Source organism: Enhydra lutris, unplaced genomic scaffold, assembly GCF_002288905.1.
Source record: "Enhydra lutris kenyoni isolate GAN:26980312 unplaced genomic scaffold, ASM228890v2 scaffoldscaffold28, whole genome shotgun sequence".
In the NCBI taxonomy this organism is placed as follows: Eukaryota; Metazoa; Chordata; class Mammalia; order Carnivora; family Mustelidae; genus Enhydra; species Enhydra lutris.
The window spans coordinates 9,397,765-9,423,188 of NW_019154112.1; the positions used below are offsets into that span (position 1 = coordinate 9,397,765).

The 25,424-nt window shown below is 36.8% G+C and overlaps 1 protein-coding gene across 50 annotated transcripts in view; it reads right to left on the minus strand.

The window, feature by feature from the left end:
* Positions 1 to 25,424, minus strand: part of LOC111152143 (regulating synaptic membrane exocytosis 1) — a 498,025-nt gene that overhangs the window by 56,715 nt on the left and 415,886 nt on the right. For 29 of the 50 annotated variants that reach the window (XM_022510447.1, XM_022510446.1, XM_022510480.1 and 26 more), the window contains one exon: positions 14,925 to 15,160. The exons of 16 other annotated variants lie outside the window; for them this stretch is intronic. In XM_022510447.1, the coding sequence (XP_022366155.1) occupies positions 14,925 to 15,160 (236 nt within the window). The remainder of the gene's footprint in view (positions 1 to 14,924; positions 15,161 to 25,424) is intronic. 5 more of the 50 variants (XM_022510482.1, XM_022510473.1, XM_022510457.1 and 2 more) reach the window with 1 other exon arrangement.

The window sequence follows — 25,424 nt, forward strand, 5'->3', positions numbered from 1 at the left end:
CTAGAACATAAAGTCTGTTCAGTGTCACTAAAGCTATGACTAATCATTGTTGTGTACCAAATCCTTTAGTCATAAGAATTCTTAAAATGTAAATGATTACTTTAATAAGTATCGCTATGGACTGACCTGATAACAGAAGTTTTATTTTCCACATAAGAATGTACTAGCTGACTTGCAAAATGGTTATGGTAAGTCCATTATAATAGACATCCTTTGTCTTTATCCCTAAGAAGAGACAGATTTCCAAAAAAATGTAAACATTTTCACTTTTCTTACCAAAGTATTTTCACAAAGTTAATTGATACTTTTATTAAATGAAGTGATATATGTAAGAGGGCATTGAAAACTGTAATATCTTTATTAATTAGCATAATGCAAATTTCATCTTTTAGTAATTTTCTAATAAAATGTGGCTTTGACTTTTACTGTAATGGTAAAGGAGTTACTGTTACAACAATTCATTTACTGTCTCAAAACCTTAAAATGATAAATATCTCCTTGCTGTTTACAGAAAGATTAAAACTTAAAAGCAAAAAGATGGACTTATCCAGTGAAATGTAACCAGATCAATTTCCAGGGGTTTTTGAAGTGATTTTTAGAAGGGAAAGAAAGGGAAAAGAAGGCAGAAAAATAATTAAAAAATCACTTGTACTTTTTAAACTTTTTAAAATTGAGATGTGTGGGGCGCCTGGGTGGCTCAGTGGGTTAAGCCTCTGCCTTCGGCTCAGGTCATGATCTCAGGGTCCTGGGATCAAGCCCCCCCCCCCCCCCCCCCCCCCCCCCCCCGCATCGGGCTTTCTGCTCAGCAGGGAGCCTGCTTCCTCCTCTCTCTCTCTGCCTGCGTCTCTGCCTACTTGCATCTCTGTCAAATAAATAAATAAAATCTTTAAAAAATAATAAAAATAAAATAAAATAAAATTGAGATGTGCTGATTAACTAAAAAATAATAAAACCCAACATAGAAGAAAAATTGCCTTCAAAATTCACCCACTAAGAATAGCATGTCATAATGTTAAATGAAATGCCATGATGTGGTCAAGTAATTACCATCTAAGCATGATACTCTGATTGAGCAAACATCATACCCATCTGGTAGACTTCTTTTGAGAATCTTTTTCATTAAGGCACTGTATAAGACACTGCTCCCCTAGCCTCCCCCCCAAAACACAAAAACAACAACAACAAAAAACACCCTGTAGCAGTTACTAGTCTTGTAACTTTGAAATTCATTTTGTGACAAGACCTTTACAGGTATTTATGGGGCAGAGAAGTATTTAAACCGCACCACATGAGAACCAAAACATGTCTTAGAGGAGTTCAGAGAATCACTTTTAGCCCGATAGGAGGTTGGAATCTGGATAGGGCTTGAATGAAGAGAAGGATTTTGCCAGGCAAGGTGACAGGTTAAGAACTTTCCAAGTGGAGGGTGTAGCACCTGTTAAGGTGCAAAGAAAGAAGCTTTAAATTGTGTTTTATAAACCCAAGGAAGTCAAGTCTAGTCGGAGCACTGCCAGAAATGAAGTTACATCTGTGAGAGATGGGAAGTAAATAAGATCATTTACTCATGTCAAATAACAAGTAGACCTTTTTTTTTTTTAACCAATATTTTCCATTACACATACCTCACTGGTTTCATATGCACAATACCTGTGACCTCATAAGTTAAATTTTATCCAAATCAAACTTACCTCTATGAATTTTCTGTGACTTTAACAAGAGCAATTTGAGGGGCCTGTAGGGGCAAAATTCAGATTAGGGTGTGAGGAGGACTGAGTGGCTTGCGAGGAAGAGACAGAACACAGAAATCTCTTTCAAAAAGTTTCATTTATTCAAGAAAATCTTTGGGTGCCTAATTCAGGCATTTTGCTAAATTCTGGGGAAGTAATCATCACAGAAATAACAGACACAACTCCTGAGCTCTCAGCTGGGAAAATTAGAGTTGGGGGAAGTGGTTTCACTACTTTATATAGGCAGCTAAGTCAACGATCAATTTTTAGGGCAAGGCTGAAGAGCTGAAGATTCTTATCTTTGTGGGGGGTAGATAAGCCTTCATTCTGAAAAATCATTTTGTCTATTGAGAGATGACACCAATAGGCACATAGTATACCTGTCAACACTGCAGGAATAAGGCGGTGGGAAGTGCAAGTCCCTGTAGCAGTATAAATTAACTTCTGACTCTGAGAAGCAGAGGATGTGTTTAGGTAACTATAGAAATGATCATTGTTCTCTAATGGCTTTATCTGTGTTCTGCATTGTAGGCACCAAGTTCTTGGCCTAGAGCAAAGGTCATGAAAGCTTCTCTCTCTTTTTTTTTTTTTAATTTTTATTTATTTATTTATTTATTAAATATTTTATTTATTTATTTGAGAGAGAGAGAGAGAGAGAGACAGTGAGAGAGAGCATGAGCGAGGAGAAGGTCAGAGGGAGAAGCAGACTCCCCGTGGATCTGGGACCCTGATGTGGGACTCCAGGATCATGACCTGAGCCAAAGGCAGTCGCTTAACCAACTGAGCCACCCAGGCGCCCAAAAGCTTCTCTTTAAAAGATCAGACACTGAATAATTTGGACTTTGTGGGCATAAAGTCTCTGCCTTTGTAGCATGCAAAGAGCCATGGACTACACAGGAATGAATAAGCATGGCTGTATTTCAGTAAAACTACTAATGGACACCAAAACTGAATTTCATAAATTTTTATGTGCCACAAAATATAATTCTCATTTTGACCTTTCTCAACTATTTGCTAAAAACTGAAAAATCATTCTTAGCTCATGGGCCATAAGAAACAGACTTTGAGCCAGAGTTTGCTGGCCCCTGACCTAGTATAGAAAGGCTGGGTAACAGGGCACAGGGAGGGTTGGCTGGATCACTCTCCTGCAGATTACACCTAACACAGGATAAACAGATGCACAAAAGCCCTTTAAGTGTGTGCACAATGTGATATATGTGACCAAGAGCGATTTCCTGAGGCCAGGGCTGACAGATTTCACCAGATCTTCAAAGGGAGACTTGACAGGAGGAAGTTTGAGAACCAATGATAGAGAAGAAATGGGGTTAGACCTTAAGAGCTCGTATTCCATTAACCTCTTTACACATAGTGAGCAGAGAAAAACATTGGCTGGGTTAACACGCCTCTCGGCACCATTCATGAATGACGTCACCAACATCTGTTCTCTATCTACTGCCCTTTTATTTGTTTCTCAGAGTTACTAAGATTGCTAGTTGGTATTACTGTTGAGCCCTTTCTATATGCCAGGTACTTTGCTAAAGTGTTAACATCAATTTTCATTTAATTCTCACAACAGTCTTCGAGGTAGTTACCAATTATTATCCCATTTAATAGTTGAAGAAACTGAGGCTCAAAAAGGCCTTTAACTTTTCATTTTCTTTTGGAGTCTTCTAGATCCTATGTCCTTACATTCTGCACCTCCTTCCTAAGCACATTCACTCACCCCAATTTCCATTTATATACTGATGATTCTCAGTTGCCTTAAAAACCTATCCAATGACTGTCCTATCCAACTTCAGCATGGCCAGAAGTAAGAAACAGTATCCCTGCCCAACAGTCGCTCTATCAGTAAATGGCAAGATGCACCCTTACCCTGACTTTCCTCTCCTCCCTACTCCCCAACAGACTCTTGGATACAAAAGACCGTAATCACTTTTCTACTCATCCACCTTTTTCCAAATCTAGCCTGGTACAAGCCTTCTGCAATTGTGTCCTAAGAGGTCTTCCTAAACTTTTTTTTTTTTAAGTAAAAAATGGTAGTATTACAGAACAAAATGAAATATTATGAATCTATAAATATTTTTTAAAAGCTATGTAATAAAAGCATCTCTCTGTGTTTTCATGGAGTTGAATGGAGTTACAGTGAAGTGGTTAAGAACATAAACTCTACTTCAACTTCCAGAAGATGCATAGCTTCACGCAAGTCATGTAATCATAAAATGGGCATAATAATAGCACCTTATGACTGTGTTTTGAAGACTGGAGAAATTAATACATGCAAAGCAATTAAACACTAGATGGCATTGTGGTAATTAATAAATAATAGCTGTCCCTGCTGGGGGCTTTATCAATATTAATAACACAAATGCATAAAAAGATTAGCTAATAATATACTAATATTTTCACAGTGAACTTGCTATTAGTGGTGGCATTGCAGGAGTTTTATTTACCTTCTTTTTGTTTTTCTGTGCTTAAAAATCTGAAAAATAGGGGCACCTGGGTGGCTTAGGTGTTAAGGGTCTGCCTTCAGCTCAGGTCATGAGCCCGGGTTCCTGGGATCAAGCCCCGCATCAGGCTCCCTGCTCGACAGGGAGCCTGCTTCTCCCTCTCCCACTCCCCCTAATTGTGTTCCCTCTCTTGCGATCTCTTTCTCTGTTAAATAAGTAAATAAGTAAATAAAGTCTTTTAAAAAGATCTGAAAAATATTACTAAAATAAATGAGCAAAAACATCTCTATATAAAAGCACCATGGGTTAAATGAGGATGTACTGAAACTGGTCATCTGCTGTGAAAACAATCAGACATGTTTCTCATTACATTTGAGTTACCCAAAATATTTTATAATACCCATTCTGAAATTGATCTCATGTTTAAAATTTATTTTAGTATAGTTAACAATAATTATCACCATATATAATCATCTGAGTACTTAGGATTGTACTTTGAAGGCCCTTAATAAATGTTAGCTTCCTTTCCTCCTTCATATCCTAAACACAAATTAATTCCACTCAAATAAATGTTTTTTTCTGACAAATCAACCTAAAAGTATATACACATATTAGCCAAATTCAGAATTTATAGTTCAGAGTGAGGAAAAGAACAAAAATAGAGCAGCTGGCATGTGTTTGAAAATACTACTCCTTATTAGGGCATCTCTTCAGAAGATGAGTAACTATAGCTGAATTGAATCTCTATTAACAGTAGTGAATTCCTAGGCCAGACAGCAACAGTAAATAAAAGAACCCATGCTTACATTCATCTGATGGCTTTGCAGACTTGAGAATCATTTCTGGCACCATGATTTTGCATTCAGGAAACAAAGAACATGAAACATTACGTTCCTCAGAATGTTTTTCTTGTGTTATTAAATGAATCAAATAAATGAGGTACAGACAAGGAATCTGGATTTCAGCAAGATTCTGATAACTATAGCTTTCCATGTCTGAAACTTTTGGGGGGACACCTATCCTTTGTGAGAACTTCTTTGCTTTCATTGTTAATGATCAGCAGAGCCAAGTAAACATTTCTTTCTTTTTATTCTTTTTTAAAGAATTTTTATTTATTTACTTGACAGAGAGAGAGAGAAGGAAAAACAGGCAGAGCAGCAGGCAGAGGGAGAAGCAGGCTCCCTGATGAGCAATGAGCCAGATGTGGGGCTCGGATTCTAGGATCCTGAGATCATGACCTGAGCCAAAGGCAGTGGCTTAACCAACTGAGCCACCCAGACACCCTAAGGAAACATTTCTTAAAATGTTTAAAGAGAACACCTTAGCCCTCCTTCCCTGGAGCTACAACTTCTTTTTATAAAGGAAAAGACTGAGAATCTTCAGAAAGCTGCACTAAACTTAAAATGCAGGGGCACCTGGGTGGCTCAATCGGTTAAGCAGCTGACTTTGGCTCAGGTCAAGATCTGAGGGTCCTGGGATTGAGCCCTGTGTCTTGCTTCACGCTCAGCAGAGTCTGCTTCTCTCTCTTCCTCTCCAGCTCCCCCCCTCTCATGCTCTCTCTCTCTAATAAATAAATAAAATCATTAGAAAAAGTAAAATAAAACATAGAAAATATTTTGGTAAACCAGATTGGCTGGAAGGAGACAAAATAAGTCCTATGGCAAAGTAAGACATTCATTTTCCCAAGGTAAATAAATTATGAAGTCCAAGCTGGTGATCACTTGATTTACTTTATGACTTGCTTTACCTGTGTGACTTTTGGGGAGAAAATAAGAAAAGAATAGCAGAAGGGGATTTAATATCTTGGACATTTTCTTGGCATGATTATTGTCTAAGGACCACATGAATTTTAAAATAATGCCCTAGGGGCGCCTGGGTGGCTCAGTTGGTTGGGCAGCTGCCTTCTGCTCAGGTCATGATCCTGGAGTCCCAGGATCGGGTCCCAAGTCCAACTCCCTGCTCGGCAGGGATTCTGCTTCTCCAGCTGACCTCTCTCCTCTCATGCTCTCTCTCTCTCTCTCTCAAATAAATAAATAAAATCTTATAAAAAATGCCCTAAAGTCATAGGGAAATTAACTTAATGAAGCACTATCCCATTAGGTGTAAGTGAGTTATAGCTACAGTTTAATTCATGTGTATTATTTTCTTGACAATGGTACAAGGGTAATTTTGTTAGTTTCCATCTATATTTCTTCTTGAGAAATCTGTGATATGCCTTGGAAATTCATTAACTCTTATTAAGTTATTTTGAAATCAAACATCCATAAATGTACCTGAAACTTAGAATATTTACATTTTTGCCTATATAATCTTTTTAAAAAATTTTTTAAAAATTTTCTATAAACATATAATGTATTATTAGCCCCAGGGGTACAGGTCTGTGAATCGCCAGGTTTATACACTTCACAGCACTCACCATAGCACATACCCTCCCCAATGTCCATAACCCTCTCCATTCCCCCCTTCCCCGGGTCATCCTCAGTTTGTTTTGTGAGATTAAGAGTCTCTTATGGTTTGTCTCCCTCCCGATTCCATCTTGTTTCATTTATTCTTTTCTTACCCCCCAAACCCCCCATGTTGCATCTCCACTTCCTCATATCAGGGAGATCATATGATAGTTGTCTTTCTCCGATTGACTTATTTCGCTAAGCATGATACCCTCTAGTTCCATCCATGTCGTCGCAAATTGCCTATATAATCTTGTGGGATAATGAACATCATATAGTTTTTAATTCTACTATGAACCTTCTGAAAGGTTTCATTCCCATGATTATAACGAAAGAATTGTTTGAGTTCATTGAGATAAATTGCCCCCCCAAAAAGCCTTTTAAACTGTATTCTGAGGAAGAGTAAGAAAAAGATCTGCTCATTGCCTTAGGAAGAGGTAATATCAATAGGTAAGAGAGAAGGCAGAGTTTCAGCATTCTCCAGTGAGACAAATCATACTGAGAAGAGTTGAACTAAGTAGTAAATGGTGGCCCAAAACAGGTGAATCTCCAAAATGAATACGACAATCTAGATCTAACCAAATTTTATCTCAGAATCTTCAAGATGGGCAGTATGATTTCAAAGAGTCCTATGATGATTTCAGAAATCCTGGTGCGGACATTGACACTGCACACAGCAGGGGGTGACAGATAGTCTTGAAAAACCATCAAAACTAACATGAAGGAGATACCTGCAAATTCTGGTAACTGCATTTGAAAGTTATCTCACAGAGATTTTACATTATCCAAACTCAGCTGGAATTCCAGGGCTGCTCAGCAGTACTTTTATCCTAGTCATTTCCACATTCCTCACCCTGTATCCTCACTCTCTCCACTCCCTCTGGCCTCCTGTGCTCAGAGATCAAAGGCCTCTGACTCAGGTTCCTTCAGCCTTAATATTACCATTACAATACTCCTCAGGATCCCAACCATATCCTCTCTTCTGTCCAATTCAGGGAGAGAACCATTTTTCCCTCTCTCCAAGAACAACTTTGGTGTCCTTGAATTACACCCTCTGTTCTCTGGGATTTTGCTCTGTTAATTCAAACTTTTTGTATTTATCTTTCAATCTCTCTATCCAGAGGTGCTTTTTCCAAACCTCATCCTGGAAAAATGTACAGATCTCCTTTCTTCTGAGACAGACAGACAGACAGACAGACACACACACACACACCATTTACTTCTGGTACTGTAAGGGCCTATTTAGCCAGAGTAGCTCCATCCAGTTAAACAGTAATTTTGTTGTTTATGCAGTAAAACTTAAACTGACCCTGGCCTCCTGCCACCCCCCGCCCCTCAGGGAACTTACTTAAAAACAAGTTCCGGAAACCAGTCCCAGGTAACAAAGCTCAAATACAAGGGGTGGGTCAGGCCAGGTGGAGGTATCCAATCAGTGGGGGCGCATACTGTCTCCCTAGCTACCAAGGAGTATGGGCCCCGCCCTTTGGGCACCTTTTGGGCGCCAATTCTGACCAAGGTGATAGGCTGGTTCAAATAGCTACTATAGGGTAAATTGTAATTCAGTTGATTCAATTGGTCACTTATGTGTGACCTAGCATGACTGTGCAGCTTCCTCTGTGTGTTACAATCTCATTGGCCACCTGTGCGTGGCCACGCCCAACCACATGGCTTTTGCCCTTAAAAGCTAGTCTATAAGGCAGAGAGAGGTCGCCTCTTTGCAAGAGAGGGCCCCGGCCAGTCGGTTTGATTCTCGATGCTTGGCGCAAAATAAAGCTTTGCTTGACCTCCACTTTGTATCAGTCTTGCTCCTTTGATTATGGACCCAACAGTACTGCCTCCATTATGATGTCTGGTACATAAAAAATATTTTATAAATTTTGATAGAATGAATGAAAGGATTGCTCATACTGGTTGTTTCCCTTCCTGATGCTAGGCTTTCTGAAGAGAAGGTCAAAATAATTTATTCTATTTATTCATCCTTCCAGCCCAGCCCCATGTGTTTAAATAGGCTTTAGGGCAGTAGGGGCAGCCTCATGCTATCCCACTGTAACCCCTCTACCTCCATGCCCCTGAGGTCCTACCCGGTCTCTGCTGTTCTAGTTCCTTCCACTCATGACAAGAACCCCATCCCAAATCTGATGGGGATTAAGTGGGTGTGGATGAGATGACTGTTACAGAGAGAAAGTTGAGATGAATGATGGAATGGAGAGTGGGCTCTGGCCCACGCTGAATCCCATCCCCACCCAAGGCATGCTCTATCCTCCCCCCTAACTCATAAATCTATTCAAACTTAAGGTCAGGAAGAATGCTTCGGTTCCCAAGTCCAATGGTCTACTCTCACTCCCCAGCCTCTTCAATCCTTCTGTAGAATTCACCAGCCTCTCTACAAAATTCTCTCCTCTCCAGGAATTCAGTTTCTCTTTGTCTTTACCCTTCACTCTTTTTGGATCCTGGTCCTCCCCTCCCCACTTCTTCACATTCTCCCTCTTCTCTTAGTAGTTATTCCTGAATCAGGGCGTTTTACCTTGCCTTCTCTTAATTTCATCTTCAGTCCATTCCTTTCTCTGAGTAAGCTCATTTCTTCCATTTCCACGGCTCTTTCTTTACCTCCCTGCATCATCCTCTGTCATTTCGTCTGTTAGCCTCACACTGACCTCCTTGCTTTCCCCCTGGTTTTGTACACCTGGCTTCCATTTAAACTTCCAGTAGCATAACTTTGTTTCTTCTAGTCTCTTAATTAAAACATCTCCATCAAACTGTGAGCAAAGTCCCTTAAAGGGCTTCTAAAAGACCTGGCCTCATCTTTTTTTCTAAATGTATTTCCCACTGCAACCCTTTCATACACCTTTGCTTTCACCCAACTGTGTCTGTTGGCCGGGACCATTTATTGATAAATAAATAAACGTGTGTGTGTGTGTGTGTGTGTGTGTGTGTGTGTGTGTGTGTGTATGTATTTCTGTTTTTCTCCCTATTTTTCCTTTCCTCTTTCCACAAAATTATTAGCATTTTAATAATTTCCACAAAATTATTTTATGCTCCCTTGCTTCAAGGATTTTTGCAAGAATATAGGGCAGCCAGAAGGCAGTATTGACTCTTTTGTCTTTTCTAAATGCCTAAACTCTAAAACAGATAATGCTAAATGTGCCAGCCAGGAGAAGGCTCTGCAAGGCCTATAGCCCAGGGTGGAACCTGCAGGAACCCTGGTCCTGCTCCAGGAGCCCTGTTGTGGCACAAAAAGAGAGCAAGAATATGCAAGGAGCATCATGTGACCAGAAGGCATTTTTTTGTACATGTTGAGATTCTTTTTTACTCAGAAGGGTTGTGCATCCTTTGGAAGTCACAGAAACTTTAGTTTATCCATCTCCATGTGAGATATGTTTCCTTACAAAATATTGGCAATAACCCCCAAATTTTTGTGTTTGCAGCAAGTTGTCAGTAGTAGAGAGCTTGCTCTAACAGGAATTCAGAGAAAAAGATACTGGTAAATGCTAGAGTAACAAGGGATAACTCAAAGAGTTAAAGGGTCTTGAGCAGGGTCCTGAAGGAGAGGATTAGACAGAGGAAAATGAAATTTGGGATGGGGAAAATTTTTAGAAAGGTACAGAGTATTATTAAAAAAATGAATTTTCAGTACATTCTTAGTACATGATAATAGACTCTTAATTGTTTGAAAATTATAAAACCATCCTACAACATTTTCCATAATTTAATCAATGGTTTAACCATTAACATATTAATCTAATAAAGTATCTTCAGCTATTAGTGATATAATAAATAATAATTTTATTAAATGGTTAGACCATGATTATTTACCAATTCTGCAGGTGCTCTCATCCTGAGACACAGCTCTTAGACCAATCTGATTTCCCGCTTCTTTTGGTAACATGCACAAGTGGCATGAGTTTACTACATTTGGTGCTTGCTTTGTATTTTCTCATTTAGTTCTTTGGTTCGTGTTTATTTCAAGTGTGAATAATTTCCTTCCCCTAGGAACAACAATTTTAATTTTGAAATACCTACTATGGCTGGTGTAGTACTAGGGATACAGTTATTCAATAATGTAAGATGGAGTAAATTGAGCAATTTCTAGTCTATGAAGCCGATGTTATTTTACATTTGTAGATGTTTTCTTCATAAAAGCTAAAAGTTCTAAGCAGAAATCACAGTCTCAGATGCAAAGTGTTTATTCGATCTAAAATCTGTCCTAAGGTGACCTGTTTCATATAGTAAGGTGGAATATCCATTAAAGAAATCTTTTATATGATTTTAGAATGCATGCATTTCCCAGGGGAGTAAGCACTCATCATTTTCAACATTTATCGGTATGCGGATAAGAATCCCTCTATCTTGGAATGGGCTTCCCTGTAAAATATTACTGATTTTTTAAAAAAGATTTTTATTTATTTGTTTGACAGATCACTTTTTTGTAAACTTTTGAGGGAGATCACAAGTAGGCAGAGCAGCAGGCAGAGAGAGAGGGGGGAAGCAGGCTCCCCGCTGAGCAGAGAGCCCGATGCGGGGCTCGATCCCAGGACCCTGAGACCATGACCTGAGCCGAAGGCAGAGGCTTAACCCGCTGAGCTACCCAGGCACCCCACTGATTTATTTTTTAATGCACAGGACTCACCTCTTCAAAGAAGTCTTTCAAGATTTCATGAGAGTGGATCACACTCTCGGCTCCCTCTGTACCACAGTGATAATTGGACAGTTGCTCTTTCTGAGATGGAAGACTTATATGTAACTCACCCTTTTCTATTTTGATATTTTTGAAGGCAGCAATAGGGTTTCATCCATCTCTAATATTCCTAGCTCCTAACCCAGTTCTAGTACAGTGTCTTCCATGCATTAGCAACAGGATTGTGCTTAAATATTTGTTGAACCTTATTTCAAACTCTTCTTTTTTGCACAGTGGGTTAAGAGCATAGGCTTTGGTACCTGGAAGCCTGGGCTTACATTCTGGGCCAATCACTTACAATGGGAACTTGAGCAAATTACCTAATCACTGTATGCCTTAGTTTCTCCAGTTTCAAAATGGGAATAAAAGTAATGGTACTTACAAGTTTGTTGTGACCAATAAAGAAGTGAAATTATATGTACATATACATGCATGTAGATAACTGAAGAGTGCATGGAAAAGGCTCTAGAATGTAACTCTATTAATAGGTTTATTCACTTAGACACATTTTTATGATACTAATAATTATACTTGTAGGTAATTGCGAGGGTGTCATTTAGGGATAGTCCTTCACAGATGTATAGATGCTACTCAAAAATGCCTTTATTTTTAAGTAAGGAGGGGATTACCACTGGGGGAATGTCATATAGTTAGTCTATGAGAGAGGGACCAAATCCTCACAGTACACAGGATGGGCCTCTAAACCTGCATAAGCTAAAAATCTATCTTGAGTTCTAAAGCCTAGCATTAAGTTTACTCAGAGCTTCATTCAGTTCCAAAATATTGCTAGATCAGGAGCTTTTTCTTATAATTTTCCTTTCTTTCACTACTTCATGTTTTAATCTAATTCAGCTACTACTTAACTGAATAGGTATTTAGCTAGGTATGCGAATTGCCTAAAGACATTTACCAGTGGTAACACCTAGAGTCATTGGAAATGTCCTGTTTGTGTCACTTTCCTATTAAAAAATACATATTTAAAGAAGTTCTTTTCATTATGAATAAACAGTGCGGTAAAGATGATTTAAAAGTATTAATATAATTTATAATTGAAATATCCTATAAGAGTAATTATATGTAATTGAAGAGACTAGTAAATTATATATAAGAATAATTATATATATAATTAAAGAGCATAGTAAATACTCTTCATAGTAAATATACATATGTGAGTATATGTGTGTGCATAAAATTTACTATGTTCTTCAATTTGTTGAAAAAATTTTATTTGATTTCAAAGACACAAATATACTCCTTTGAGCAAGTAAAAGGCTATAAAAGCAAAAACAAAAAAAGTGATGTGTTTGTAATCAATCATTCTAAAAAGAGCTGATTAAACTTTACTTCTAAGTGCTTCACATTTTCTTGATTATCTGTTGTGGGTGTGATAGAGGAGAGAGAAATTGTAACCCAGGCTGTCTGGATTAGAGGTTCACCATAAGAGAAGCCCTAGCTTAATCAGTCTTTTTTTTTTTCATATTAAAATAACTAAACATTTACATGAAACGTAATACATTCTAGTCCACAGAATACACAGCTTGTTTTAATGTATGAGTAAGGCTGTTTTCCTCTCCACAGAACAGGGAGAAAAACAAGGCCATGCACTGAGACAAAGAGGCATGATGACCAAGGTCTGTCACCCTTTGTCATTTGCTTTAGAAAGACAGAGAGAAGAATGAGAATAGGTTCTCAAATAACAGGTAAAATTATGATATAGAAAAAGAGACATAAAACTTTATACCTGGAAAGTTCATAGGAGGACATCTAGTCCAACCCACCCTGTATATAAGGAAATTGAGTCCTACAGAGATGAAGTAAAAGTTGATTCACTGAGTCACCTTGGAATAGGATTGTTTTGCTAGCTTGGTTTTGGGACCCTATGTCTTTTTTTGCTCCCTTACACTGCAACCTAATCCCCTCAAGTAGGTTATTCCATGGAAGTTATTAACAATGCATCTTTTCAGAAGGTAAATATTATTTGAAATTCAACAATGACCACAAATGGAATAAAATTTAAAGTAATAAAGCAAAGAGGCTAAGTGTTTCAATGACACTCATATGAACCTATCACCTACAAAGCCGTGTAGCAAGTACAGTTCCTGTGTAAAATTACTGTTGTGTTTTATTCTAAGAAAATATAATTCTAGGTAACTAGTGAATAATAGAGAAGGAACTAACTATAGGGAACAAATAAAAGAAGAGACACTATGAATAGTTAGATTAAGAAGATAAGTTGTCCGCTAAACCTCACAGAGGAAGCACGGGTTGATCAAAGAACATTTCCATTTCATCTAAGTGATGAGGGATTTTCAAATCTGGTGGTGAAAGACTTATCCACACCCCACACTGTAAACTATCATTACATCGATACCAAAAACCAAGAAGCATCACCATTAAAAATAAGACAAATCGAACAATACAAATGAACAATGCCTCCTACTCCTCAGGAAGAAGTCTGACCCTAGGAAGAGAAAAGATTCTCCTTCACAATGAACAACTCATCTCAGTGGGACGGCACAGCGGCTGATCCAATACAGAGACACTCACTAATCTAGGTTCATCCTGTGAGTCTCAGAAAGACAAACCTCTGCTGAGATAGCTGTGCACTCTAGTTCAGTTTTTCAATGGCTCAATTTCCTACCTTTATTTGCAAATATGTCCACTAGAATGCACATTTTAAAATAGATACTCTCCAGAATGCCAAGGTAACTATAAAAAGAATTTCATGGAAGTTTTTTTGGCATGAGTAAATTTTGTTACAACAAGACTTTTGCTGCTAGGAAACAAAAATATGGAGCAAATGGTTATAACAGGAGAAAGAAGTGCTAACAATTTAAATCAATCCAATATTTCACTTACCTTTAGTTTTCCACAGTACTGAGCACAGTAATGAATTATCTGGTATGTCTGATCAAATATTATGTTATTTGGGGCAATTTAAAAAGTATTTTGTAGTACAGAAATAACCATCCTCCTCGCTGTGTTTGCTTTTTTCTATATACCTTGAGGACATGAAGCTTTTAAGGTTTATAAGCAGTAGAAAATATCTGAAACTCAAATTTGTATTAAGACATTCTTTGCACAAATCCACTGACCCACTTTTCTAAAGTAAAAATAAGTGCTGGGTTTTTAACTTGCACTGAAAACACAATTACAGTTCAATAATTATGTTCATACAGTAGCTTGAAGACCATATTTCAAGTTGCACAACTGACCTTCTTTTCCATAAAAATATAGATAGAACCTAAATTATAGGTAATTATATTATGGAACATTTTGAAAAGGAGAATCCTGTTGCTTTTCTTGCATATAAATCAATTTGGATCTTTAATACTTCTTTGCATTTCCTTGCATATTTATAAACATGGCTTTACTTTTTTTTCTTTAACTTATGAAAAGTATCTGGCCACTTTACAGATCGATAAATGGTACCAGGTTAGACAGCTGTACAGGAAAAAAAAATAAATAAACGCACACATGTAACAGATCTTTAGAGACAGAAAAATAAACTTCTTTTGCAAAGAAGAATCCGTACACTCTACAATCACTCACAAGCCATAGCACGAGGATCCATTTTTGTCTCTCCAGCAAGAACTCAAGGTGTCCAAATGGAATTCACTTCACTCACCTGTTTGGCTTAGTTGGGATGTGCTTCTACTCCTTCTAGACACTATGGCAACCACCTTGGCACTCAGGCTGGATCTCCTCTTCTTTCCACCTGCTCCGACTGTACCCACAGCTGTGTCGGACTGACTGCCGTCATTATGCTCCAGTGTATACATCTCCCCACTCACACTGGTGCTCTTCATGATGGCTCTTCCTGAAGTCCCCATCCGTCTGCCTTGCATTTTAGGGGTAAATGAACTATATTTACAAAGTAAAAACATATACGCATCCATAAATTACAGGTCAGCATAACTGAAGCTCTAAACTTAATTTATTTTGAAATAATCCAGGCAAATCTTTTTTTTGGGGGGGGTAGTAGTAGTCTTATAGCTATGATTGACTAGATGTGAGCTTAAAACAATAGTAATTCAATACAGGAATCTATGAACTTTTAGTAAGAAGAAATGCAACCAACGTTATCTACAGGGAGGTTAATGTTACTAATTTTATAGTTACTAATGTTACTTTCAGAGAAAAACAAAAATATTTAAATAAATAAGACAAGTTCATATACACTCCTCAGGAAAAAATATTATTAAAAATGGATATTCTGGATTTGCCATACAAGATGAAAAAATGAAAACAGTTATCTATTCTCGTTCCTCCAACTAACAGATAGCTCTTGCTATTTGATATCTCTTGCTTTATGAGTTTGGACAGACTACTAATGAGGCCAAAAAAAAAACACATCACATTTCCCTCCTTCCTTCCTTGTCCTCTCATGTTGTATCTCTCCCAAATTTCAACTCATTTTCCCCTTTTAGCATTTCAAACTCACATGCTCAGGTTGAGATGTTTCTTTTTTCTTCCCTATCAGAACTTACTTATCTATGTTCCTGGATTATACTAATTTATCTGAGTAAATTACTGTACTTCTCTCCTAAGTGAGAAAATTATTGTTGAGACTTTCAGACAACATGGAAGGTTGGTGGGGAAAAAAAACCGTCTCTAACTTGCCAAAGTAAATGTATGTCTGTGAGTTGGGGAGAGAGGTAGGGCAAACAAGTTGGGAGTCACAGATGTCAGGATTCTTCATTATCTTTTAAATTATACTGCATATGCAGTTATATTATCCATCTAGACTGGCCTCTTTTGGTCCAATTAAGACCTGGTTTGCTATATCTGAAATGACCCTCTTTATTTTATAGTTCCTTAAAATATCTGCAAAAATGGCTTACATGACTCTCACCACCACCTTGATTTTCTATTTCTTGTTTTGAAGTACAAAATACATTAATAAAGCATATTTTAACAGTGATGACATTCAATACTCAAGTTGAAATAAATCCTAATATGATTAGAAATGATGGAACAGAAATTCTTGGGATCACGTAACGTTTTTGTGGTCACATGAGTGTTTCAGTAGAAAGGGAAATTGACACAGGATGAGTTCAGAAAGAGTGAGATTGTGGAAGCCTTAGAAGTTATGGAAAAGAAACAAGACTGATCCTTAGGATCCTTCCATGAACTGAATTGAAAAATGAGACCCCTATTTGAAAGGAATCATTTGGAATTTTTAATCCCTAGCTGTATTACCTGAATTGGTCCACATCATTAATATTAATATTTGTATTCTTTCAATTTATTCTAGTCAGCTTTCCCTTAACTCAACGTTTGTAAAGCCATGTGCAAACCTGGTAGTTTTGCTATGCACTTTATGCAAACTCTTTTTCGAAACATTAATGAAGACGGTATTACATATAGCTGGTTCAAAACTGATTCCTGTGGGGTTTGTATTCCCAATTCCAGTGGACCTTCTTTTCTGAGAAATATTATGATAGATTTCTTCTGTGTCCTCACAATTTATTTCAATGCATGACCTAAATCTGTCACCTCTCCTTAAGTCCACTCCTACTACCTGCTTTTTCTATGATTTTACTTGCAGACTTCCACTGGAGGATATGAAGCAATGTCACAATTTGTTCAGTTTTGCAGTGATCATGTCCATCTTCAATCAAATGCTGGTGACTAAGAAGTCAGTAGTTTTCCCACCTCTCATCACTGTTTTTAGAACACTTATTGCAGGGTTATTGAAAACTTCTTTTCTGATTATTTTATTTTTACCTTAATAAAGTCTGGATAAACTAGCATCTACCTTTTCTCTCCCCATTATTTCCACAAAAAATGGAATTCTATTATAACTCTCAATTTGTATCTGAAAAGTTATTTCACAAAAATACTACTGTAAAATATTCAGGAATGTTCTTTGGGCTATAGAAAAGTTTAAAAGCATAGGGAAATGTCTTCAATGATACTTCTATTCTGAAAACGTATTTGAGATGAGCTAGGAAGATTCAAAATATTTTTCATGGACATTTAATCACAGCAATGAAATGTTCCACTATCTGAAAAAATTCCGGAAGGCAGCTATGCTCACCACTATACCACCAACACACTTTGTTGACAAAAATTATGAAAAAATTTAAGGAAATCTGTATAGTGATGACCATTCAGGGGGTTAAGAAGTTATGTTAAAATGATTTTTGTGAATAAATGCTGTAATTTTTCTTCAAAAAATAAAATATTTTATTTAGAATTTTAAAAGCATTCTTATACGATATAAAGAATTTGGAATATCATAATGTTCAGTGAGAACATGTGAAGACATTTTCAATTCTGTTTACCTAATTGCGGGGAGAGGTTTCTGGAGTCTAATCAGGTTACTTTAATCCATGTGAAGGTTACTGTTTTAGTACAAATAAGCTTTCTATTCCCCTATTTGGTATCTTTTTATTTGTTCTGCTTCCATTGCCTGGAAAACTCTTCCTGTCACTCAGTTTAATTTAGTGCCTGAATACTTCAGGATGTACTCTAATGCTTTCTGCTTTATAAAGCTCCTGAGAGTCTCTCTAGTATCATGACTCCTGTTTCCCAGCCCTGTTTCCTAGTTTCTATTGGTTGTATTCGGATTTGGATATTTTATATCAGCCCGCACCTTATGCATCACTAGATTTGCCATAGCGCCCTTCCCTGAGTGAACTAAAGATTTATGAATAGGAAGTTAAAAAAAAGTGATGTCAGTATAAAAATGGACTATAATATAGTCCATCTTTAAAAATCAATCAAACAAAATAAACCCTAACTTTCTTCTTTGATTCCCTCTCCCTCCGGCTACTGACTTTGGCTAAAAATCTCCTCAAGCAGTTGTCTGTATGTCCTCTCTTCCTATTCTACCCTGAACTAATTTAAATCAGGCTTTGTCCCTACTACTTCACCAAAGTTCCCCCCCCCCTTTTAAAAATTTTATTTATCTGAGATAGAGAGAGAGAGCATACCCAAAGGGAGAGGGAGAAGCAGACTTCTGGCTGAGCAGGAAGCCAAACGTGGGACTCAATCCCCACCGCCCCCCACCCCGGCCCTGAGAATATGACCTGAGCTGAAAGGCAGACGCTTAACTGACTGAGCCACCCAAAGCTGCCTTTTTTAAAAAGTCACCAGTGACCTTACATGGCAAAATCCTATCACTGCACAGTCCTTACCCTTTTGATCTCTCAATAAATCATGTATGTGACAAAACATTTGATTCTACGATCAGGGAACACTTTATTCTCATGATCTCACTGTGCCTCACTGAAAAGAACTTTATTTTCTTTCATCACTAAATACTGGAATTCTTCAGTGTTCAGCCCTCTGACCTATATTCCTCCATATGAGACTAACTCCCTAGATGTCTCAATCTGGTCTTGGGCTTTACATATTATCCATGTGCTGCAAATTCCAGTTGTTTTTCTCCACCTGTACTCAGTCCTGACTCCAGATTTAGATAGCCAGCTGTCAGTGGACATTGCTGTTTGGATCGGTCTCTCAAAAATAACATGTTCAGGGGCGCCTGGGTTCCTCAGTGGGTTAAAGCCTCTGCCTTCGGCTCAGGTCATGATCCCAGGGTCCTGGGATCGAGCCCCACATTAGGTTCTCTGTCAGCAGGAAGCCTGCTTCCTCCTCTCTCTCTGCCTGCCTCTCTGCCTAGTTGTGATCTCTGTCAAATAAATAAATAAAATCTTAAAAAAAAAATATGTTCAACCCAACAGAAAAACTGCCCTATAGCTTATCTTTTATATCACACTCAAGATACTCCATTTCCCCAATTGCTCAGAGGAATAATTTCCCCCTAGGAAAAAAGTCTAATGTGGATTTGAGACCAAGAAAAAAAAGTACATTACTTTTTATGCCTTCCTTGAGCATTATCTAACAAGCCCACTTTAAAGGTCATTTGACTTCCAGGGAAATGTAAAATTTTTGACTGTTACTCTGACAGTAATTATGATCCAAACATTTTACAACTCTTTAAAGTGAGATGTTAACTTGAATAAAACTGATAAGGAGCAAATGATTACTATGTAAAAGATAGGGAAACTCCAAAGGTTATGGTTTTACTGACCTAGAGAATATTACCTAGTTTTGAACCTAAATTCATAATCTTATTCTAGCATTCATTCTTTTTTCAATGACTGTTATTGTGTGTGTGCGTGTGTGTGTGTGTGTGTGTGTGTGTGTGTATACCTGAGTTTCTTGGATCATCTTTGGAATCAGTTTATCATCCTGTTGGTTTTTTCACTAACGAGTTAAAATTTCAACATATGCTATCCATTTTTTTATTACTATGTTTTAATGTTGAGAATGATGTTCTGATTACTTTGGGGAGTCCCATCAAAATGCCCACATGGACACCCTGCTGGATACAATTAAACTATTTTGCTGGAGCAGGGCACCCATGGACTCCTTAAACTCAAGGTTGCCTTTAATCAAGTGGCAAATAAACATGACTTTCAATTTCTGCTTCTTTTTTTCTGACTCTGGTTTTCTATGTTTCTTTATTTTGCTTGTTTGTTTCTGGTTCTTGGTAAATTGGCTCTTATTTTCCTTGTTGTAACTAAGAGCACATTCCTCACTAACGGCACCAACAATGAGGAAAACCATCCTTGGAATTAAATCTGTTGGGTGGCAGAAATCAGGATATATTACAAGTTGGGTGGCAAATGATAAAAAATTTGGCTTGTTAGTGTTTTTACATGTCTGTCTGCCGGGCACTAAAAGTTCACATCGCTCATGAAAATGTCTTGTGCATACTGAAAAAAGAACTGCTCTTTAAAGTCTGGGCTTAGGTTTTCAGTGTTAATTTTGGCCCTATGGCTAAGTGTAACACTGAGTTGCTAGTTCTCTTTGAATGCTTAAAAAGTCTTTTTGATTGATAATAAAAATCTCTTACTTTCTGTGTACCTTAGGGATAGCTGTCCAGGTAGATAGATAGTAGATCCCAAAGGGTCTTAAATTCGATAGAAAAAAATTCAGTAGAGCTCTTGTTCTGATTGATCTATACAGATGAGTATGTACTTACATAATTCTAATATAGGTAACTAAAGATTCCCTAGAGAAAAAAAGAAACTGAAATTCGGATACTTTGAATATGAGAGCCTTTTAAGAAAAAAAATTTTTCAAGAAATTGCTAACTCAGAAGAATTTTAATATAAGAATTTAAATACATGATCAAAGTGAATCCTTGGAGATATCAAACTAGTCTGATAAACTGGCTTAAAAACAGGCTTATGAGAACCACGATGAGATGCCACTTCCTACACACTAGGATAGCTATAATAAAAAGGAGACAATAACAGATGTTGATGGGAATCTGAAGAAACTGGGACCCTCATACATTGCTGTTGGGGAAGTAAATGCTGCTGCTTTGTTAAAGTCTGGCAGTTTAGTTAAACTTAGACATAGTTAAATTAATCTCAAAGTTACTGAATGACTTAGTAATTCCATTCAAAAAGTTAAACATAGTTACCATATGGCCCAGCAATTCCATGCCTAGATACAGGCTCAAGAGAATTTAAAACACATATCCACACCAAAACTCACATATGAATATTCATATCAACATCATCCTTGACAGTTAAAAAGAGGACAACCCAAATGCCCATAAATTGATGAATGGAGAAATAAAATGTGGTATATCCATACAATGGAATATTATCAACCATAAAAAGAAGTGAGGTATTAATATAATAACCATGGATGAAGTTAAAAACACTGTATTACATGAAAGAAGCTAGATACAACAGACTACTTATTGTATGATTCTTTTTAAATGGAATGTCTGACAGTCAAATCCACAGAGACAAATGTGGATTAGTGGTCACTAAAGGTTAGAAGGGAGGGAATGGGAAGTGAGTTTCTTTTCCCCAATGGGAATGGGTTTCTTTTGGGGTATGATAAAAATGTTTTGGAATTAGATAGTTGTGATGGTTGTACACCTAATTGTGGCTATATTTAAAAACTATTAAGCTGTACAATTTCACAGGTGAATTTTATAGTATGTGAATTGTATCTCAACTTAAAAAAATAGTATTATGTCTTCTTACAGATTTTATCAGCATGGTATATTATACACGCACAAGCTTTTAGTTTATTTTTTAAGACTTAGGTTGGTTTTCTCATGGACAGACAGACTTATCTAGAATTCCTAAACTTCCTAGACTGTTTTTACTTAATGGGGTAAGCTAACATTTCTTTCAATAATGCTTAAGATTATAAAAAATGTAGAATTATGTAATAACTAAACTGAACTATAATTTTGATAAAACTGATATCAACAGTAATTAAGTTGGTTGGAGTGTCATCTTAAACAAAATTTCCAAGTGATTAATTAGTTAAACTTTAAGATTTAACATTAGCATTAAGTTTCATTAATTAATAAAAAATCTTTGACTATCTGGATAATTTCTAAGTTAGAATATAAAACTTGGTTAATAACCAAGGAAATACATATATGTACATAAAAATGCCTCTAATTTTCATGTGGCATACATTACCTTTGCTGTTGATAAGGTTTACCCTTATTTTTCCAACTTTAAGAAAATATCTAATGGATATTGTGGGTGTGGGTGTTTTGTTACGTGTGCTGTGTAACTTGTCGGTGTGCTTGCATATGACAGTCTGTTATGCTCAATTATCTACCTCTGAGTTTTCTTGGTGCAATAGAATCTTAGGTTAAAAGTTGTAATTAACATTGATGGTTGGTGGGGCTCCTGGGTGGCTCAGTGGGTTAAGCCTCTGCCTTCGGCTCAGGTCATGATCCCAGGGTCCTGAGATGGAGCCCTGCAGTGGGCTCTGTGCTCAGTGGGGGGCCTGCTTCCAACCCCCTTCCCCCACCTGCCTCTCTGCCTGCTTGTGATCTCTCTCTCTCTCTGTCAAATAAATAAAAACAAAAACAAACAAACAAACAAACAAACAAAAAACATTGGTGGTTGGTTCTATACTAGAAACAAAAGTGGCATATATTTTAAAATACATGGATAGATATTCAAGATAATAGATGTGTTTTTATTTATCAAAGGAAAAGAAGGAAATCATTTCTTACAGTAAAACAACTGGAAGGTGAATGAAGATAGTAAAAGACAGAACTTGAATGGATACCTTAAAGTGTAGAAGGTTTGAGAAAAAGTAAACTATTTGCCCTGTTTCATTGTGGTTGTAAACAATAAGTCTGAAGGGTAAAAAAAATAAATAAATAAAACTTTGACAAACTGGTTTCATTTGATGTAAATCTTCATAATATAATAAGAAAGGTGTGTGAGTTATTTACTGACAAAGTTATATTAATGCAAGATTAGAATTGGGTTTTCTGTTAAAATGATTAATTGATCTTAGAATATTTAGTTGAGAGCAAATTTCATTTAATCAGAAGTGGCAAGAGGACCATTAAAGAACAAGAGTCCTACTTTACAGGTAGAACCAAAACCTACAAAACCTGCATAGGAAACTAGTCTAGTATTTGTTCTATGGCTTACTGGATCCTAGAACTACAAATAATAAAAAAGTTCATATCCTGAACTTAGCAGAATTTTAGAGATCTCATACTGATAGGTACTGCAAATGATGTCTGGTGGTCATGATAGCTTTTGCTCACACTGTAAATAACACACAGGTCTTGGTGCGATATAATTTACCATAAAATGGCTAAGATGGTAAGATAACCTATACGCATTCAATCAAATCGAAGGTGTCATCAATATTAAGATACATTATTAGTCCATGTATTTTTAAGAAAGAAAAAGTGCTGCTAATTAAACTATGGCATGCCATCATTGTAAAATACATACCAATTTCATATATGATAAAGTATAAATAAGTGTAAATCAATGAAATTATGGTAATAGCCAATTTAGATACTCATTTCAAACAAGAATTTTTTAAAAAAGATTGATAAATGATAAACACTTTCTAAATATTCAGCACACCAAAAGAATATGGATGTCTACCAAGATTGCATGGTAAGCCTGAAAAAGGACCAGTAATATAAGGCATATTAAAAGATAGCTGTAATATACATAAATTCACAATACTGTTTACCAAAATGCCAAAAGTCAACCCAAATTTTTATCTATTTTAATGAGAGATTTTGGTTTGTAATTTTCCTGTCTTCGAATGTCCTTATCAAATTTATCAAGGGTAGGCTGGCCTCACAAAAAGCTTTAGGAAGTATTTTTATTCTGACTTTTTATTCTCTAGAGTAATTGGTATATGCCTGAGAGCATTCATTCTTTAAATATTTGGAATAATTAACCAGTGAATCCACATGGGTGAGGAGTTTTCCTTGTGGAGAACCTTAAAATAATTACGGAATCATTAAAAAAAAATAGTTACATGACTCTTCAAAGTGTTTTTCCTTCTTATGTCATTTTTAGTTAAGTTGTACTTTCCAAGAAATTTGTACATCAGATCTAAGTCAGGGTTAGGCAAGCTTATTTTGTAAAGAGCCAGATAGTAAATATTTTAGGCTTTGTGGGCCAGATTGTCTCTGTTGCAATTACTCAAGCTTACTATTGTGGTGGGTAAAGAGCTATAGATAATATATAAGCAGATGGGCATAGATGTGCTCCAGTAAACCTTTATCCACAATGGGCCAGCTTTGGCTTGTTGGTCATAGTTTGGCTAACCACTGCAAAACTTACCAGCATACAATTGTTTGTGTATCCTACACTGATATCTCTCTTTTTTCATTTCATGATATTGGTTATAAGTATTTAGTCCATTTACTTTCGATGCAATTACTGAGATAGCTGGAATTGACCCTATCACTTGCCACTTATTTTTAATCATCATGTTTCTTCTACTTCTCCATTTTTGCCCAAGTAGATTAATTCTGTATCTTTTTCTCCACTATTAGCATCTGTGTTATATATTCTTCTATTATTTAGTAGAATAAATAACAGATACCCTAAGGGTTAAAAAAAAAGTACCTTGACTTATTAGAAACTTCCTTAGACATTTTTATTTCTTACAGAAGAATGCAAAAACTTTAGAACAGCTTCATTTCCTTTCCTTCCTTTCCATCTTTTATGTAGGTGTTTTAGATATTTTACTTCTATGTAGTCTTTTGAGAGCACGAGGAGGCATGAACCCGTGCACCCACACACGCACACAATAGCAGTGGAGGGGGGCAAAGGGAGAGGGAGAGAGAATCTTAGGGAATTTCCATGCCCAGTGGATCATGGGCTGAGTTGAAATCAAGAGTCAGATGCTTAACTGAGGGAACCACCCAGGCACCCATTTCCACATGTTTCAACTACCACAAGATGTCCTTATCATCATTAACTCTCTCCAGTGTTCATTCTTTCCTCAAATTTAGTGCTTCCAACTGGGAACATTTTCCTTCAACATGGAATGCGCGCGGGTCTACTGGTGATGAATTCTCCTTCCTGTTTTATTCCTTCTTCCCTTTCTCCCTCCCTCCCTTCCTTCCTCCTCCTTCTTTCCTTCCTTCCTTCTTGTCTGTAGGATGTTTTTGCTAAGCATAAAATTTTAGGCTGGGAGATTTCTTTGTTTTGTTTCTTGTTTGTTTGACTTTTTTTTCCGTACAGCATTCTTCCTTTCAGTCATTCCATAGCTTTTTTGGCTTTCATATTATCTGTTAAAATTTCAGCCAGTCTTACTGCTTCAGTGAACTTCATGTTTCTTTCTTTCCCCCGAGATTATTTTAAGAAATGTTTTTTCTTTAGTCTTCAGTACTTTGATCATGATATTGATAGACTTTTTTTTTTTCTCTTTTTACATGCTGGGATTTTTTGAAATATTTTTATTTGTAATTTGATGTATTTCATCAGTTTTGGAAAACTCTCAGCCAGTACCTTGGTATTCAAGTATTGTTACTATCATTTCCTCTCCTTCTAGGATCCAAATTACATGTAGATTAGATCTTTTCATTATGCCCCACATGTCTCTTATGTCCTCCTCCAATTTACTTCCTTGTTTTCTCTTTGTACATAGATTTATATACTCTTCACTGACCAGCTCAAGAATTCTCTGTTCTACTGCTTCTAATATGCCATTAAATCCACCTATTAAATTTTTGTTTTGTATCTTTTAGTTTTAGAATTGCCATTTAACTCTTGGAATGGGTTCCAGGTCTCTGCAGAAGACGTCCACCATCCTATGTTTTCTGGAACATATTAATCATGGATAT